The sequence below is a fragment of the Antechinus flavipes genome, chromosome 4 (assembly GCF_016432865.1).
Source record: "Antechinus flavipes isolate AdamAnt ecotype Samford, QLD, Australia chromosome 4, AdamAnt_v2, whole genome shotgun sequence".
NCBI lineage: Eukaryota > Metazoa > Chordata > Mammalia > Dasyuromorphia > Dasyuridae > Antechinus > Antechinus flavipes.
The window spans coordinates 290144370-290165227 of NC_067401.1; the positions used below are offsets into that span (position 1 = coordinate 290144370).

Genomic DNA, 20858 nt, shown 5'->3' on the forward strand with positions numbered 1-20858 from the left:
GTCTCCATTTGGTTCCATCCCTGTTCAAGCGCCACTTGAGACCAGCTCAAGGACCTCGATGAGGAGAAAGTATGACTTCAGGACAGACAGGTGCTTCAGCAAAGAAGTCCATTTATTCATTTGAGAGTCCAAGTTTATATACACAGAAGAGAACTGTTTTTCTATAGGAATCTTGGACTGTGTGATTTACTGATGTCTTCATGTTTTCATGCACTACTTCCTTATTTTTTATTTTCTTGTGCTTAATTAACAGCACTTCTTTGATCCCACCAGAATCAGTAATAGGTCAGGACATCCTGCTCTTTATCTTGATCATGGAAGAGTGGTGAGCCTGCATTTTAGAACAAACCTCAGCTCTCAGAGTGTATTAACCCCTGTAAAGCTTCAGGCAGCTCCATTAGTGCTGGCCCTCTACAATCAACTATGATTGACTTAGTTCTTCTCAATAATATAATGATCTAAAACAATTCCAAAAGTCTCATGAGGGAAAATACTGTTCACACTATGCCCAAAGAGCCACAAAACTAGTACCACTACTGGGTCTGTAACCCAAAGAGATCATAAAAAAGGGAAAAGAACCCACTTGTGCCGAAATGTTTGTAGCAGAAAAGATGCTTTTTGAAGTGGCAAACTGGAAACTGAGTGGATGCCCATCAAATGGGGAATGACTGAACAAATTATGGTATATAAATGTAATGAAATATTATTGTTCTGTAAGAAATGATGAGCAGCCTGGTTTCAGAAAAGCCTGGAAAGACTTGTATGTGCTTAATGCTAAGTGAATTGAGTAGAACCAAGAGAACATTGTATATAGATAGCAACAAGAAGATTTCATGATGATCAAATGTGATGATCTTGGCTCTTTTCAACAGTAAAATGATTCAAGGCATTTCTAATAGACTTGTGAAAGAAAGAGCCACACATATCCAGAGAGAGAACTATGGAGACTGAATGTTGTTCAAGGCATAGGTTTTTCACCTTTTTGGTTGTTGTTGTTGCATTTTCCCCCTTTTGATCTGATTTTTCTTGTGTAATATGACAAAGGTGGAAATATGTTTAGAAGAATTGCACATGTTTAACTTATATTGCATTACTTGCTGTCTAGGGGAGTGGGGCAGGGGCTGGAAGGGGAGAAGAGGACAGGGAGAGAGAAAAATATGGAATGCAAGGTTTTGTAAGGGTGAATGTTGAAAACTATCTTTGCATGTATTTTGAAAAATAAAAAACTATTATAAAAGTGAATTTTTAAAAGTATGTATAGAATGATTAAAAAAGAAAGAAAGAAAGAAAGAAAGAAAGAAAGAAAGAAAGAAAGAAAGAAAGAAAATGTCATTCCCACCCAGAAAAAGAATTATAGAGTCTGAATGTAGATTGAAGTATGTTGTTTTCAATTTTTTTTTTCATGGCTTTTCCTTTTTGTTCTGTTTTTTTCTCTTACATCGTGACTAAGGTAGAAAAATGTTTAACATAATTGCACATGTATTACCTCCATCAGATTGTTTGCCATCTTGGGCAAGAGGATGAGGACAGAGGGAGAAAAATTTAGACTTCAAAATCTTATTTAAAATAAGTGTTAAAAACTATCTTTACATTAATTGGAAAAATAAAACTACTTACTTATTTCTTTTTGCTAATTTCTATTCTATTTACAGATAAAACAAAATAAATGGTTCTAAATTTTGCTCTTTTTTGCTTGTTTCTACTCTAAAATATTATTTACTGAAAAACCCCACCTCATTAATCTTACATTAGGACAGATAGAAAGGACAGTATGGAGAGATTGATAGGAAACTATTTCAATAATGCAGGTGATAGGTAATTTGATAATAAACATAATAGCATTATATATAACTTTATATAGTTTTTTACAAAGCACTTTACAAATATCTCACTTGATACTCACAACAATCCCACAGATAGGTACTATTTCTGTCTCCTTTTTACAAAAGATGAAATTAAAGCAAACAAAGGTTAAATGACTTGCCTAGCACCACAGGGTAGTAAATGATTAAGGATAATCTGAACTAACATCATCCTAATTCCATGTCTTGTTGTCTTAATTTGGGTCTAAACAAGTGTAGTGGATGGTGGTAATGACAAGGAAAAGGCAAATGAAAAATATTGTGAAGGTAGATCCAAGAGCCTTGGTGACTGATTGGAGATAGTGGGTGATGATTTTAAGGGAGTAAAAGATAATTTTATGAGATTATGAAAATGGGTCACTGGGAAAATCATAGAAATCATTGACCAAGGAAGGAAAATATTCTAGAAGGTAATTAACTGACAAAAAAAGATTGGGGGAGGGATAGTTTGTGGTATCATGTATGTATGTTTTATGTCTGCCTAAAACATGGGGAAGTATATATAGAGGAAGATTATAAGAAAGAAATTTCTAGAGAAAATTGTGTCTTCTGAAATGAAATTATCATAAATTATTTAATCAATGCAGAATATAAATTTACTAATTTAAATTATAAGGTCATTATTGTAGCTATTCTGGTATCTCTTTATGAAGGATGGGATGAATATGGAATTTGGATACAAATTAAACAATTTTTAGGAATGTTTGTGTTCATTTCAGATTGAATTGCAATAATAGTGTCATAGACTTGGAGACCATCAAAACCAATACCTTTATTTTATTTAGGAATGAGAAAATTAAAGCTGGGTCAATGTTAAGTGACTTGCCCAAGGTCTCCCACAGTTAATATTGTCTCAAGCAGGATTCTGAACAGCTAGAGGCGGAGTAGAGCTCTGAGCCTAGTCAGGAAAACCTGAGTTCAAATCCAGCCCCAGACACTTACTAGCTGTGTGACCCCAGACAAATCATCTAACCCTGTTTGTCTCAGTTTCTTGAGCTGTAAAAGGAATTGGAGAAGGGCAAATCATTCCAGTATTTTTGCCAAGAAAATCCCTAATGGGGTCACACAAAGTGTTGGATATGACTGAAATGACTGAATGACGATAACAGTAAAAGCAGAACTCCCACTCAGGTCTTCCTAACTCCAGGACCAGGAATGCATTTTCAGTGTATCACTTCATTGCCTCAAATCAACCATTTGGTTAATTGGTGCTGGGGATATTATAGTGGTCCTGGCAAATACACTGTCACTGTGATTTCATCCATAAGATAGGCTGTCAAGTGCAGTATTCATGCCAAATATAGCCATTCACATTGCAAATTCCATGAATTCAAACTGTGTGTGTTCACTTTATTCCCTACAGAATCTTGTACATCTATGGCACATAGCCGGGAAAAGCATACTGAGTTAGAGGATAGAGTGTTGAACTTGTAGTCAGAAAGACCTGGATTCAAATCCTGCTTCTGGCACTATGTACCATGGGTAAATTGGGTAACCTCTTTTCAGTTTGCTCATTTGCAAATTTGGGATAATATTATCTATACTACTACCTAGTGGGATGTTATTTCAAGTGAGATAACAGATGTAAAGTGTTTTGTAAACCTTAATGTATTATATAAATGTCAACTGTGATTATTAGTTGATGGCGGAATATCCAAAACTCTAATGTTGCTTAGTATCTGTCTACATTCATTTCTGCTGTCATTGCTCAAGATTTAAAAGAGAATAGACTACAATAAAAACTCATATTTATCTAGCACTTACAATTTCATGAAGCATTTTCCTCATGACAACCCTATGGTCTAGGAAATGCTGACTTAAGTATGCTCACTTTCCATTTTACAGTTGAGAAAATGAGCTAGACAGCCAGCTGGTACAGTAAATAGAGGGCTGGATTTGGAGTCAGGAGAACATTAGCTCAAATTCTGCCTCAAACATTTTATGTGGGAGACCCTAGGTTAGTCATTTACCTTCTACCTATCTCAATTTCTTTATCTGTGAAATGGGGGTAATAAGATTATTATGAGAGTCAAATGAGATAACATATATAGAGTGCTCTGCAACCCTTAAAGATCTACATAAATGCTTGTAGTAGTAGTAGTAGTCACAGCAACAACACCACTAGTAGTAGTGATAGTGATAGTAGTAGTAGTTGTAGTAGTAGTAGTAGTCACAGCAACAACACTACTAGTAGTAGTGATGGGGATAGTAGTAGTCGTTGTAGTGGTAGTAGTAGTCACAGCAACAACACTACTAGTAGTAGTGATGGTGATAGTAGTAGTAGTTGTAGTGGTAGTAGTTGTATTGATAGTAGAATAGTAGTGGTAGTGGTGAGAGTAGTAGTAGTAGCAGTAAAAACAACAACACTACTAGTAGTGGTGATGGTTGTGATAATAGTAGTAACAGTAGTATTAGTAGTGGTGATGGTGGTGGTAGTAAAAAGTATTGACTCAAAATCATCTCTTCCCATTCTAAAATCAGCTCTCCTTCTGCAATTAAATACCTCCATCTTTGAAAAGTGAAATATCCAAATCATTGTATACTCAATCCACTTTTAGAGTACATGATCAATCTAACTATAGTTTGAAAAATCTTGGCTGCAAAATATATTCAGGTACCAAATTAGAGGCACAGAGCATAGTTCCAAAGTTTAGCCTTGTCCCATGATATGAAGCTGGTTCATCCCTTATCCCAAGCTAGCTGGGCTTTATTTCTTAGTCCCTGATTCTTGAGAAAAGCAAGATTCTTTCCTAGGTCTTTTGGATGATCTCTCACAGATTTAGGACAAAGTTGTTTTTACCATTGTTCTTATAAAGGCATTCTGAATTTATTGTTCTTTAATATACTAGGTTCCATATCAAGAATTTCTTGCCTTACACTTCAATTTAAGAGAGTTCAGTTCCATAAACTGATATCATGGATAATTGAAACTCATATAATCTGAAATCATATCATCTAAGGTTTTTTTTTTTTGTTAATTCTTTTTTAGTCTTGTCTTATTCTTTATCTGAGAGTCATCATTGTCCCCAGAGTGAGAAGATCCTAAAATCATGAAAGATTATTGTGGGATCCTGTTATCCTAGAGAGAGAGAGGACTCTCAGAAAGAATACAATAGTGTCCAAAATTCCCATCCTGCCTTAAGGAAATCTGACTTCATTTCATTCATAAGACTTGAACAACTGACTGTTTTGACCCTATAACGTACTAAACTGCAGTAAAGTAGCTTTCCCAGAAGCAAAATAAAGAATTGTCTTTGTTTAGTCATTTTTCCTGCTGATCTCCCCACCCAACTTGATCACCCTTGAGGCAGGGAGGGAGTCACACAGCAGAAACTTGCCTACATCGGGTCTTCAAACCTTTGGGAGAAAATAGGGGTGATGTTGAGTTATCTCTCTTAGTCTTCAGAGACCACTCTGTTCTGGTCCTATCCTTCTGGTTCCTGCACAGCTCCCTAGTCACAACAATGGCGTGGTCCCGTCTTTGCTTCAGATCTCTGTTTTGCTATTGTGATTCAAAGAGCTTTATCCTGAAGATCATCCTTTCTCGTGTCCAATTTGTGATATAATGACCACTTGCAAAGTAGCAGCAGCTGTAGGCTGTCCGCCCCACCAGGAGCTCCAGAGCCTCTCTGTTCCCAGCTGCATGGAAAGAATGGAATGCAATGGGATTGTGGACCGGAAATCTCTTCAAGGGCAAAAGAAGAGGAAACTTAAACTTGCTGGAAAATATGACTCCATACATTTCCTGCTTTTGCCATGGTCACGTCTCCATTTCTTCCAGTAAATTTCATTGAGGTACTGTGAATATTAATTATACCAACAAGTGTGTGTGTGTGTGTGTGTGTGTGTGTATAAATGAAATTATTTCCTTTGTTAGGTAAAAAGTTAGCCATCACTCTAATATTTAAGCAGAAGCTGCATGTTCTAGAAAGGTGAGGTCCTTCACTGAATGAAATATGGGACTAGATGACTACTAAAATCCCTTCTAATTCTAGATTCTATTTTTCAGCATACAGGATATAGCACCAGGACACACAGAGACTTCTGCAGACTGAGATATCTCAACCCCTACTAAGGGAGACAATCCCAATCCCTATTAGTTTTGCCATGTGAAGGCTGCTTTTCTAGTAAATGATGTGGACAAAACAGCAAATTGTCCAAGCCTTATGAAATGAAGTCTCTTCCATCATTATTTAGTCCCCAGTCAATATATTTCTATTTAACAATATTGATATAATAAGGCATTAGCCAATGGAATGCCATCCCCAAAACATGTACAATACTGCTTATGACCAATCAAAGTGAAAGAAGTTGAGGAGATTGTTGCTATAAAAGCCTGGTAATATGTTTGGTGAAAGGTTTTGCTTTCCATTTTAGAACATGTGCAAATCTATAACTGATTTCCATTTGCCAGCTCTGTAGGAAAGAGATCAAATGGAGTACATTTAAATGGCATAAATTGGCCCAAGTCTCTCTGTCTCTGTCTGTGTCTCTATCTCTCTGTCTCTGTGTCTTTTGTTGGTAAATTTTTAAGTTTCCCCTTCTTTTGCTCTTGAAGAGATTTATGGTCCATAATTCTATTACATTTCATTCTTTCTATGCAGCTGGAACAGAGAGACTCTGGAGACTGGGAGCTCCTGGGAGATCAGACAGCCATAGCTGCCTCCTATTTTGCAAGCAATCACAGTTTCACATTTATGTGTCTGTCTCTCACACACATACTCATTTTTCATTTTTCCTGCCCAGCAATGGGAGAGACATGCTATAAGCCTCTAGATAGGGTAAGGTCTTACTTCTCATTTGAGATCAACATATGACCTGTGAATATGGACTCCAATTCTTTGTCTTTTTTATGTCTATGTTTCCTGCTTTTAGATAAAGGGGTATTGGAGATAGTTATGACTTTCTGAGTTTGCAAAGGTCATAATAGTAAGAAACAAGAATTCTAGGAGCTAGAATCTATGCCATGAATTTGTGGTCAGTCTATATGGTGAGGAACGAAGTCCCTAGTGACCTGTTTCACCCAGCATAGTTCCAGTTTAACCATTTGGGAACCACAGTGATTTATTCATCAGCTATTCTGAATTTTGAAGTCAAGTTGGGATGAATACTATATATAAACTATTTTTAATTTGAGCCCTCTTTCCCCAGGGACTGAAATAATGTAAAAGAGAATGTATTCCCCAATTGTTGGGAAAACATGCTTCTTTTGTTCATGCTGTATCTTCTCAGTAAATATTTCTTTGTAAAAACTAATTGGTTAAAAGAAACTAGAACACTAATCACTAATAAGATATTGGGTGGCACATACTAGAATTTGAACTTGAGCAAATAGAATTAGAGAAATGTACCCCCAAGCTCCTCAGGGGATAGTTCTAGCACCCTGAAGGGTAGCCTTGCAGGATCCAACTCATTTGTTGAAGTGGGAGTTGGTATAAGGAACTTCAGAGCTTTACAAAATCTATGTTAGCATTTTCAAGCCCCCAGTCAAACTCTTCACAAAATCTATATTCCTATGACAAAGAAACCAAATTATCCCTTGTCTATGGCTAAAAAAAAAAAGGTGAGGAGAGATAATAATTGTACCACTCATATTTTGGTGGAAAATAGAATTATCATCAACAATGAAGTTGATCATGTATTGTATTTCATATATATATATATATTCCATTTGAATTGTAAATATGATTTCAGAAATTCATAATATGGAAATATTGGACAATAAGATTTTGAATTTTGTGCCTAAAACATTTGTAGGGTGTCTAGTCCTATGATTTCTTCAGGATGAGAAAATCCTGATGTGGAAATTCCCTCCATTTAATGTATCAATAACTAGGCAACTTTATTCTCAGAGAATAGCTTGGAGGCAATGAGAGAACTTGCTTATGGTCAGACACTTGGTATTTATCAAAATTCATTTGGTCTCAGACCCACGTGTTCCTGACCCCGAGACTGATCCTTCATTATGGAGGATGTAATACATATTTCTGCATTCTCTAGAAATGTGCCAGGCCAGAATGCCTCGAGAGCTGGAGGTGATAGTGAGGTTGCATCCAATAGAGATTGTGGGACTGAGATGAGCAGGCACAGAAAAGGAAATCAAATGATGATGTACCATGTAAAATGATGTACAAAGACATCAGTGGTACAGACGGATCGGACTGTGAGCTCCTCCTCTTCCCTCATAGCTCTCTAGTTGCAAACTATGAGCTGTCCACTCTTACAGATGCTGCATGTGTATTGTGCTGCAGGATTGTGGGGAATGCCGTATTGCTACCATTCTTTCAGTGCTATTTCAGCAAGGCTTTTTCCTGACTTGATGGGTTAATTGGCTGATTTGAAGCTAATTTGGCTGGACACTGGTGAGCTAGCTAGTTTTAGAATTGGGAGCCCACAAAATATCTTGAACTTGGGCTAGTCATTCCAGCCTGAGAATGAATTGAGTAGAACAGCTCACAGCAGTATTCCAAATCCTTTCCTAGTTACATTCTGAACCTGATTAGAATTGATGCTCAAAGCTGTGTAAAATGGCAGTAATAAGAAGTAGTCAAGACATATGTAGACTGAATACCCTCTGGTGGCCAATGCGGACACTGCAGCCTTTTGTGTGGCCAGAGCACCCATGTGGCTTGGAGAAACTGAGGTGACTTCTGAGTTGATGGCTCTAGGAAAATAACATGTGGTAGGATTCTTAGATATATTGATCTCTCTTAATGGATAATCAATTCAATGGCAAACTGATTTTTTGTAGGCTTATGGGAAGTAGTATATAAACTGATTTAAACTTACACTGCACATCTAAATTGTTACAAAAAGTAATACTTCTTATACTACAGCAAATCACAGCCTATTTATATCTCCAACTATGCAATTTTTGACCTTGTTTTTCCATAATTTCTCTATAGGGAATCTGTCTAATATTCTGAAGGTCTTATTCTAGATAGTTAAACATTGTACGTATACAACATAGCATTTAAGGTGTCCATTCCACCTTTTTTTTTTCTCAGTCACATATATTTTTGATGATTTCTTTTTACTCCATTTACTATCTGTCATCATTGATAAGGTTCTATAGTCTATTACTATCTGTCATATACCTCACCCTCCATTACCCTTTTGGTTCCACATGATTTTGATTTTTTGGAAAAGATAGCAGTTTAAAAAGAACTTCTCTTCCATTGATACTTTGTTCAGGCAATGCTTTATGACATGTACTGATGGATAGAATGCTGAACTTGGAATCAAGAAGATCCAGGTTTGAACCTGCTTCAGACACTTAGTAGCTGTGTGGTCCTGGACTAATCAGTTAACATTTCTGAACCTTACTTTTCTCATCTGTAAAAAAAAAAAATAGGTCTCATCTGACCTATAAGGCCCCTTACAGGATATCTGTTGCATGTCTGTTGCTGGATAGCTATATAAAGGATTGGTGTTTTTTTAAAATAGTATTTTATTTTTCCAAATACATGTAAAGATAATTTATATCATTCATTTTTGTAAAATATTGTGTTCCAAATTTTTTCCCCCGTCCCTTAATCTCACTTCCCCCCAAGAGAGCAAATAATCTGATATAGGTTAAATATGTACAAACACATTTCCATATTTGTTACATTGTACAAGAAAAATCAGCCCCAAAGGGGAAAAAAACATGAAAAAGAAAAAACAAACAATAACAAAAATGGTAAAAATAGTATGCTTCATTGCACATTAGTCTCTAGAATTCTTTCTCTAGTTTCAGATGGCATTTTCCATCCCAATAGACTGTTAGAATTGCCTTGAATCACTACATTTTGTTGAGAAGAGACAAGTCCATCACAGTTGATCATCACATAATGTTATTGTGTACAATGTTTTCTTGGTTCTGCTAACTTCATTTAGCATCAGTTGATGTAAGTCTTTCTAGGCTTTTCTGAAATCAGTCTGCTCATCATTTTTTATAGAATAATAACTTTCCATTTCATTCATAGACCACAACTTATTCTGCCATAGCCCAACTGATGGTTATCCACTTAATTTCTAGCTCAAAGGTTATATTCATACTAGCTCTGTGATTGCTTCTATCAAATAAACCTTATGGGATCTTAGATGCATGACAGCTACCTTGCTAAAAGACAGCTTTTGAGACTTCTTTTTGCTTTATTGCATGAGTTTTTAAAAATTAAGAAATAATAAAAATGAAGATATCTTGTATTTTCTACACTTTTCAGTAAATTATGTGACTATGAAACTGGGTTTAGCTATACAAAATCATCTATGAAAACCTATGTGTTATCTTTTCAAATATCAAAGATACATGTATGGAGACCTTTCTCATATTTTATAAAGGTGATAAAGTAGGAATATGTCCTTACTTCCCAGTAACTGATGTCTTAGATACTTACTAGTTGTTTCATTCTGGGAAAGTTACTTTATCTTTCAGCCATAAGTTTCCTCTTCTATAAAATGACAATGATAATAAAACTTCACAATGATAATAGTTATGAGGATGAAATAAGGTAATATATATATATATAAAGCTTTTTGTAAACTTTAAAGTCATATATAAATGCTAGCTGTTATCTTCCTGCCTTTGAGAAGTTCTCCAAATATCCTTAAAATCAAACTGGCTATGAGATGATTTTCTTCTGCATGTATTTGGGCATATTCTGACTAAAAGTGCTCCTTCTACTTTCTCATGCAGATTATCAAAATGTGTTGGAGTATTATAGAAAATCATCATAGTCAGAGATTTTGAGAATAGAGTACCATAAAGAAATTGGTAAATCTGTTCCACTTTGCATTTACTTGTTGTCCTTTCTAGTTTCATCTATGAATGCTCTTAGGTGCATCTCAGAAGAAGCTTTCTATGGTTTTTTTCTTTTTTTATTGCTTGGCTTGTTTTGTGAGGTGAAATTGTTCAATTTTCCATCATCCTTCTGTTATATTTTGCAAATGAGTTTGTATTATGCACTGGCTTTGACCTTCACTACCATGTTTCTGTACTTGTCAAGGATATCAAATCTTTGTTGTCTGAGACAGTTCCTGAGACCATTTGTAAACTTCATTGTAGTAACTGCTTCATATCAATTTTATTTTTCAAGGAATAATGAAAAGCAGATTGAAGTTATTTATTTTAATCTATTTCTCAATTTCGGAGACAATTACTTACTGACACAGGTCAGGTGGAAACTTTGGTAATTGTATATCATTATCTTCCTGTCATTTTTATCCTTTTTAATAATCTGTTAATAATTTTGAGTTTTGCTGTATCTACTTTATAATCTCATTGCACACAGACATGCAACTCTTAAATGACTCCCACATAGTTAACCTCTTGTTTTGTCTTGCAGGCTTCAATCCTGGGCTTCTAGCAGAAAGCATAAGGAGATGTGGATATAGTGTTTATCAAATATGCTGGTGACACAAGGCTGAAAGGTTCTATTCATACTAGATAAGGATAGAAAAAGACCTTAACAGATTAGAATAATGAGATGAATTTTAAAAGAATTAAGCATAAAGTTTTTTGCAGATTAAAAAAAGATCAATTTAATGAGTCAATTGCTTTGACAATAAATTGTGTGGGAAAAAAAATTTAGAGGTTGTTTTTTTTTTTTTTTTCCCCTGAGGCAACTGGGATTAAGTGACTTGCCCAAGGTCACACAGCTAGGAAGTGTTAAGTGTCTGAGACCATATTTGAACTCAGGTCCTCCTGACTTCAGGGATGGTGCTCTACTCATTGAGCCACCTAGCTACCCCAAATTTAGAGACTTCAAATTTAGAACTTTACAGACTCAATGTTAGTGAAAAGGTTGACTTGACAACCAAAAAAACCGATAACATTAGGGGTATTGTTGTTGTGCACAGTTACTTTTTGATGTCCTGACCTAATTTCCCTAATTGTCCTATTTAGTTACTCTGCCTCAGGTTATAACCTTTCCCTCTTAATGTTTGATGAGATAAAGGTCTACCTCAGTTGCTCTGCCCCAAAACCCCAGGCTATAATCATTCCCTCTTAAATGGTTGATAAGATAAAGGTTTTATATCTTTCTTCTTAATGTTTGACAGGATAAAGGTTTATCCATTTTAGATGTCATTAGAATACCAGTAACCTCTCCAGTACCTCCCTCCATTATGTCATCCTAGGTGCTTCCCCCCCCCCCCATTAGGTTATCCCCATCCAGGTACCTCCCCCATTATGTCATTGTTCATGTTATCCTATAAAAAAAGCTTGCCCTCTGATACTTAGGGTTGGATTCTTTGAGATGATAGTCTCATCCAGCCCTGGGACCAAGATCCATTTGGTCCTAGTATATCTCTCCATTTAATAATCTATGAAATTGGTCTCTAACCTCTGTCTTGCTCAGTTTCTCCAGCATTACACTGTGTTGACAACTTGGGAGATAATTATTTCGCTTTACTTTGCCTTGCTCAGATACATCTGGGTTTTGGTTCTAGGTGCCATTTTAGGAAGGACATGAGCACAATGGGAGGTGGGAAATGGGCAGTTTTCTCTTAATACCAGGTCATACAGGATTTGGTTCAATGAACTAGAGTTTTTAGCCTGAAAAAGAAAACACCCTGGGGGGAAAGAAGAGTAAGGGAGACCAAGATAGTCAATTTCAAGTTTTTGAAGGGTTTCATTTACACTAGAAATGTATCTTCTTGTTGTTGGGTCCACTAAGAAAATGGGTGCAAGTTATAGAAAGGTGGATTTCAGTTTGATGTAAGAGAAAAACTTTAATAGCTAAAATGAAACAAACTAGAGTGGGTTGTTGTTAAGGGCACCCTCTTAAGTTCTGTTTTGATTGTAGGACTGAATGAAGAACTCATATTATAGCAATTATAGCAAGGATATGCCATAAGGATACAGTGGCATTAGTCTCTAGAAGATGTCCCCCTCATTTCCACATGTCTGATCAACAGAGCAGGGTATAATGACTCAAGGAGTCTTGAAGTCTACCAAGTCTGAGGATAATTCAGTTTTATGTGGATGGAGATGGGGATGGAAGCTGGGAAGTTGATCCTTGTAGATATTTGTCCTTTCCAATGGTATGTTGGTAACTAATGATTCTTCTCCAGGGGAAAAATGTATTCATGACACACTTTTAAATTTAATCTGCCTATTAACATTTTTTCAAGTCTAGACAATCAACAAATCAATAAATTAAGCTGATTTCTGAAATGTAAATCCTAACACTGAACTTAATTGGCTCTAGGTTTGAGCTGGTTCCAGCATGCCTCAGATCATTTTGATTACATTAAGAGGTTATAAGTAGAAGCTGCATGAACATATCACAATAAAATCATAGAGGGAACTCTTCTTTAGGTGTGGATTATAGTAAGTATACTCTCTATCATCTTGAACATCATTTTCATAAATAACAATCAGGTACCACGCTAAGAGCTAGAGATACAAAGAGAGGCAAAAATGTGGTTCCTGTCTTCAAGGAGATTGAATTCAAATGAAGGAGACAGTATGCACAGTATTGTGTGTGTGTGTGTGTGTGTGTGTGTGTGTGTGTGTATCTATGTATATAAATATATGTGTATATATAATATTAAACTTTATGTGTTATATAAAGTATGAAAGGCAGGTAGTCTGAGGGGAAAGGCACTTGAGGAAGAGAATTGGACCAGAACAGGCCTCTTGCAAGAGATGTGAATCATCTTGAAGGACATTAGAGGGAAAAAATGAAGTTGAGGTGAGGAAGGAACACATTCCAACAACTGAGGACAGTCTTGTTCCAGAAAAGGCTAAAAAATTACGTGAAGATAGTCAATTTTCTTTCTACATTGTTGTTGGTATTTTGCAAGTCTCAGCACTTTCTGACTCTTTGAAGAAAATATTAATGCTATTCAAGCTGAGTTCTAATTTATAAGCCTCTGACTTCTTTCATTTTTTAGTCTTAAACTATATTTTCTACATATTTTTCACCATCATCAGTTTCTTTGCCCACCATCACATTGATGTTGCTAAGCTCCAAGGCATATATTTAGTTGAATGAACTAGTTAATTTTATATAGAATTTCTCTACTTCTTTATATTTTGTAGTATACAAATACTATATACAAATACAAATACAAATACAAATACAAAATATGGCATCTGTCCAAGAATAAGCTTCAACTAACTTAATGGCTCCTCTTGCCATGAAATGGTGCTTCTCGTTAGCTACAATGTATGATGAAATCAACCCTATCAATAATATTATTTGTCTCCAAAGGAAATAATGAAAGATAGCCTTCCATTTTGATGAAAGCATATATTTGGCTGAAGAGCCAGAAAGTTTTTTCAATTTAAAAAAGATTTTATGAACATATTATTTTCTCCCCTCAGACCTCTGATTTCATTGTAGGATGCTGTGAAAACACCCTGTTCAATCACCTCTGCAGCTTACTACCTGTGTGACCTTGGGCAAGTCAATTTAGTCAATAAATCAACAGACAGTTTCTAAACACCTACCAGAAAACATAGGAGGGAATGAAATAATACGTTCTGAAGAGCAATGAGACTCAAGATACAGCCCAACGTGACCTACCCTGCAAATCTGAGCTAATTGCTTGCAGAATTTGTTGTTTCTGAATTTAATTAGCATAGAGCCTGGCATATAGTAGGTTCCTAATAAGTGTTTATTAATTGATCGATTAATGTGCTTTGCAGTATGCTAGATGTTGGAGATATAAATAAAAAAGACAGTCCCTAACCCTCAAGAGCTATTGGGGGAGACCACATGTTCACATTAAGGTAAAAATAGGATATGGACAAAATAAATACACAGTGATTGGGAGGGAATAGAGGACAGATGCTCACAACTGAGGGATTTAGGAAAGGTATCTTGAAAAATATACTTCTGGATCTAGTTTCCTCTTCTGTAAAATGAGGGGGTTGAGCTAAATGAATTTTAAAGTTCCTTATGTTTCCAAACCTTTGTAGTCTATGAAGACAGAGATATTGATGAGATTCATCTTGTTGGGATTTAAGTCTCAAAAGAGTATTATGGATTATCATTTATCATTTAGTTATATTGTTTCAACCTAGAAAATTGTGGCTGGAAAATTTTCTAACCCCAAAGACTTATAGTAGAGGTCAGTCTGACCTCAGAGACACTCCAGGAAACCCAGATGGTTGTAAAGAATGCTTAGATTCCATCCAGTATTTGTTTGTTTTGTGTCCCTTCAGGTCTTGTTTTGGGCCCACCAAATGTTTTGGGTTTGCTAAATTAGGCTGACTTATTGGATGCTATACATCTCAAACTGCTCTTCTCTTGGAGACTACCTACTACCTATGTGTAGCCAACCAAGCATGTGTCCTTATACCTTTATCCAAACTCTTTATAACTTAAAAACTTAAACTTAAAAAAACAAAATAAAACAAAACAAAACTTAAAGAGAGACTCACCCTTTCCTTCCTGCTTTTTTTTTTTTCTAACAAACAACTTAATAATTTTTTTTATAAAATTATTTCAGATTTTGGAGTTTGCTTTCCTGAACAACAATTTCCCAGGTTATCTAGGCAAAGCTTTCATATTTAAAGTAGCAGCAGTTGAATAAAAGCATGTGGACAAGATAAACTGTGACTCTCAGCAACTTCTGTCCCCTTCACCACCCTTTCTTTGCTATATAATAATAATTGCTTTCCTTTTTCCTTTTATTTCATTGGTGTTTTGGTCATATCATTGGGTAAGAACCTTGCAATAAACACATATGGGATCATAGATTTAGTAATGGAAGGAGTCTTAAAGATCTAATCCTACTAGCTTTTCATTTGTTCTTTCAGCTCCCACAAAACCTCCTGCAGTTTTAGTGCTTCTATCTACCATATAAATTGCCTTGAAGCTTCCATAAGCCTCAGTAACCTTGGAGTGGATGAGGAAAGGGGGGAAGCTGAGCTAGTGCCCTTGCCCTGAATTCTTCCTTCTGTAGCATAAAGCTTTTGTTTTGTTTGCCTTTTCCTTACTCTTAAAGAGCCTTTAAGAAATAAGAATTGATCTCTAGGTCATATGAGTAACAAAATAGAATACTAGTTTCTCTGATTCTCACAGCCTTTCAAAATTTTCCAAAATAGAAATTATGTACCAAAGATAAAAGCAACTTTAGCTGTCTCCATGCTCAAAATTCTGTAAAATAGAAGTTATGTATTAAAAATAAAATCAATTTTAGCTGTCTCCATGTTCTAAGGATACCCCCAGCATCCAAAAAGATTGAAAAACTAAACTCCATGTACTGATGCTCATTGACTTTGAGCTCACTTGATATGCTTTTCCCTTCTCACATGTTAGCAGCATTGAGGATACACTAGCAGTCGCAGAGACTCACAATACAATCTTACAATCCTGTTGATCTTCCTCTTTCTAATTCTGTGGAGACCCCTGGCTCCTGCCTGTCTGGGCAGGAACAGACAAGCAGCAAGGCAGATGGAATAAAAGATTTCAGGAATAAAAGTCTGCAGGGGCCACAACTAGGTACCAGTGCTGCAAAGTTGCTGGTACTGAGAATTAGGAACAGAGAGCCAGAAAGAACATGTTGTAAAGGGGACTGAACAGCATTCTACTACGTCTAAGAGAATTAACACAGTATCTACCTGGGCCCAGTTCTGATCATCCAAAAGTCAAGAGACCTGAGCTGGTGAACCACGAATTGCCCAAGGAGGAAGCTGAGGTGCCTCGAGATCCAATCCCCCTAAAAACTACCTTTTTAAGGGACAGAATCAAAAAGGGAAAAAGAGAAAATCATGGGGGAAAGGTTGAAATTGCAAGATTTCTAGAATTAGAAAACTCAAACATCTTGAACATAAGCACTTATATAAATAGGGAAACATTAACAACCAACAAAAATCTAGTAGATTTTTATTTAGAGGAATTTGTGCATCTATGAATAAATACTGCAAAGCAAAATAAAATGATCTAGTACTTCATGAGAATGAGTATCCTGTAAAATGTGAGAACATGGAACCACAACATTTTGTTTCTGAGTGGTTTAAAGGAGAAATGAGAATTATGGGAGCAGAATTTATAGCCTGCATAGCAAAATAATGCACAAAATAGAAAAAATTGAATCTGTAATGGCAAAGAAACAAAAAAAAATAAGATATTAGAAATGCAAATATACAGAAGTAGAGAACAATTTAGAAGGAAAGCAAACATTATTTTTTAAAAATATGCTCACTATGCAAGCATAATATACTGATCTCAAAGACAGGATGAACAGAGATAACCAATGGATCATAAATCTCCCAGAAGAACATGGCAAGACAAAAAACTTAACACTATGATGCAGGAAATATTAAAACTTCTGAACATAGAAAATAAAATACCAATGTAAAGCTTTGATGGATCACCTTCAAAAAGTAAAACAAAAACAACTGAAAGCTGTAGAGAGGCATAGTGGTCCTCAAACTACGGCCCGCGGGCCAAATGCAGCAGCTGAGGACGTTTATCCCCCTCACCCAGGACTATGAAGTTTCTTTATTTAAAGGCCCACAAAACAAAGTTTTTGTTTTTACTATAGTCTGGCCCTCCAACAGTCTGAAGGACAGTGAACTGGCCCCCTATTTAAAAAATTTGAGGACTCCTGCGTAGACTCTGAGACACACAATAGTTAAATTTAGCAATTTACTTCAGAAACTAACAACTTCTGCAAGCAATCTGAAGAAAGACCTTCAAATACAAAGGAAAGGAAATTCTAATAATTCAAGATTATTCTAAACCCATCAGAAAATGCAGGAAGGAATGGAATAATGTCTTCTGAAGAGCAATGGAACTCAGGATGTACAGCTCAGGATGATGTACCCTGCAAATCTGTGCTTAATTATAAATGAAAAAAAAAAGAACTAGAGATCATTATTGATCACAAAATAGATAATTTCGATTATATTAACCTAAAAAGTTTTTGTACAAACAAAACTAATGCAAACAAGATTAGAAGGGAAACAATAAACTGCGAAAACATTTTTACATTCAAAGATTCTTATAAAGGCCTCATTTCTAAAATAGAGAATTGACTCAAATTAATAAGAAATCAAGCCATTCTCCAATTGATAAATGGGCAAAGAATATGAACAGACAATTTTCAGACAAAGAAATTGAATGACTATTTCTAGTCATATGAAAAGGTGCTCCAAATCACTATTGATAAGAGAAATGCAAATTAAGACAACTCTTAAATACCACTACATACCTCTCAGATTGGCTAAGACGATAGGAAAAGATAATGACGAATGTTGGAAGCGATGTGGGAAAACTGGGACACGGATACATTGTTGGTGGAACTGTGAATGAATCAACAAAGAGATTCTGGAGAGCGATTTGGTACTATGCTCAAAATGTTATCAAACTGTGCATACCGTTTGACCCAACAGTGTTACTGGTGAAATTATATCCCAAAGAGATTTTAAAGGAAGATGTGCAAAAATGTTTGTCAGCCCCTTTTTGTAGTGGCTAGAAACTGGAAACTGAATGGATGCCCATCAGTTGGAGAATGGCTGGATAAATTGTGATATATGAATGTTATAGAATGTTTTTGTTCTGTAAGAAATGGCCAACAGAATGATTTCAGAGACACCTGTAGAGACTTATATGAATTGATGCTAAGTGAAATGAGCAGAACTAGGAGATCATTATTCACAGCAACAAGACTATACAATGATTAATTCTGATGTACGAGGCTCTCTTCAACAATGAGATGATTCCAACCAGTTGTAATTGTTCAGTGATGAAGAGAGCCATCCACACCCAGAGAGAGGACGATGGGAGCTGAGTGTGGACCACAACATAGCATTTTTACTCTTTCTGTTATTGTTTGTTTGCATTTTTATTTTTCTTCTCAGGTTTTTTTCTTTCTAGATCCAATTTTTCTTGTGCAGCAATATAACTGTATCAGTATGTATACATATATTGGATTTAACATATATTTTTAACATATTTAACATATATTGAACTAGCTGCCATCTAGGGGAGGTGGTGGAGGAAAGGAGGGGAAAATTTGGAACAGAAGGTTTTGCAAGGGTCAGTGTTGAAAGATTTGCCAGAGAGGACTGGCGAGACTTACATGAACTGATGCTAAGTGAAATGAGCAGAACCAGGAGATCATTATATACCTCAACAATGATACTGTTTGAGGATGTATTCTGATGGAAGTGGATCTCTTCGATAAAGAGAGCTAATTCAGTTTCAATTGATCAAAGATGGACAGAAGCAGCTACACCCAAAGAAAGAACACTGGGAAATGAATATAAACTGCTTGCATTTTTGTTTTTCTTCCTGGGTTATTTATACCTTCTGAATCCAATTCTCCCTGTGCAACAAGAAAACTGTTCAGTTCTGCACACATATATTGTATCTAGGATATACTGTAACCTATTCAACATGTAAAGGATTGCTTGCCATCTGGGGGAGGGGGTGGAGGGAGGGAGGGGAAAAATCGGAACAGAAGTGAGTGCAAGGAATAATGCTGTAAAAAATTACGCTGGCATGGGTTCTATCAATAAAAAGTTATTAAAAAGTTAAAAAAAAGAGAAAGATTATCCATGCATATGTTTTGTAAATAAAAAGCTATAATTAAAAAAGAAAAAGAAGAATTAATAGGATCATAGGATTTGGAAAAGGGGTCTTTGAAATTATCTAGCTCATTTTACAGATGAGGGAATGGATCCAAGGAAATGATGTGACTTGTCCAGGTTTATATAGGTAGTAATGTTGAAGTCTAGATTTGGGGTACCTAAATGAAATTAGGGTTTAATTGAGGTCTAGTGGTAGATTTGGGGTATAGGGAGTCAAAAGGAGCTCCCTTGCAACCCCTTGGATTCAGCGCAAAGATATAGCCGTAAATGAGGTCTAGTAGGCACAAGTCCCCAATAAAGGCATTTATTGGCCTGAGAGCTAGATTGATAAAAGAGGTTTATTATTGGGTTTGGAAGTAAGGAGATAGGGGAAGGTAGAGATAAGGAGGGCCCTGGACAGAGGGTCCAGTGGACAGAGTCTTAACATGGCTAGCATGTTTGGGACCTCTGCAAAGAGAGGGTCCCAGCATGTCCCTTTTATAATGGGAGATTTAGCTCAAGGGGCTTTTGAGTGTAGCCCCAAAGTTGGCTCAGAGGCGGGCGGAGCTGGGACAAGCAAAGGATCTTCTATTGGAATACACAGGGACCAGGATTTGTGAGTCAAAGGGTAATTACATTAACTAGGAGGGGTGGGAATCTTAAAGAAAGGAATCTTTTCCACATCAGTACCAGAACCAGAACCAGTACTGAACTCAATTCCTGTGAGCCCAAATTTAGTAATCTTCTCATTATATCTATCATCTATATCATTCAACCAACCAGCAAATATTTATTAAATACCTATTATGTGCCAGGTGCTGTACTAGATGCTGGGATTGCAAAGACAAAAGTCAAACAGATCTTATTCTTAAGGAACTTACCTTGATGGTAAAATTACTATGATGATTTTTTTAAAGTGTGAACTTCTACTCTAGGTATTTGGTATGAAATATATTAATGAACACTGATTAAATACGTAGAATGTGCAACCAATACAATATCTTACATGGGGACCTAAATTTAGCTCCTTTTCTGCTAATATATGGATGTGGAATACATTGCACTATCTTCTCTTAATGTTTAAAAGGCAGTATTTCTCCCTCAAATGACTTTTGAACCTTTATCTGATAATCCCAGAAAAATTTACAATTTTCAAAGAAGAAGGTCTGCTGAGCCCTGTTATCCAGAACTCTCACCTGAAGGAAATCACCAATCACACACCAGTGATTAAAACAAAACCAAGTGACAAACTAAACCTAGAATCACATTTGATTAAAACAATGGGTCTTGTACCACACCCGACAGAAAAACTACACTTTATTCTTAAGGATAGTTAAGGATCAGAGCATTCTTCTGCCAAGTATCCACTTCCTGAAGATGCTCTTTCTGCAGTGCCTGAAGATTTGTTAAGAGACTGATCTCTGGGTGTGGTTTTTGGAGTCAGAATTAGGTTCCTTACTTTACAATCATGCTGGGCCTAA

The 20858-nt window shown here is 36.0% G+C and overlaps 1 protein-coding gene across 1 annotated transcript in view; it reads left to right on the forward strand.

Moving 5' to 3' along the window:
* The first annotated feature begins 5427 nt into the window (after positions 1-5427).
* CCN6 (cellular communication network factor 6) overlaps positions 5428-20858 on the forward strand; it is a 57730-nt gene continuing 42299 nt past the window's right edge. The window contains exon 1 of the mRNA XM_051996728.1: positions 5428-5621. Within this exon, the coding sequence (XP_051852688.1) occupies positions 5428-5621 (194 nt within the window). The remainder of the gene's footprint in view (positions 5622-20858) is intronic.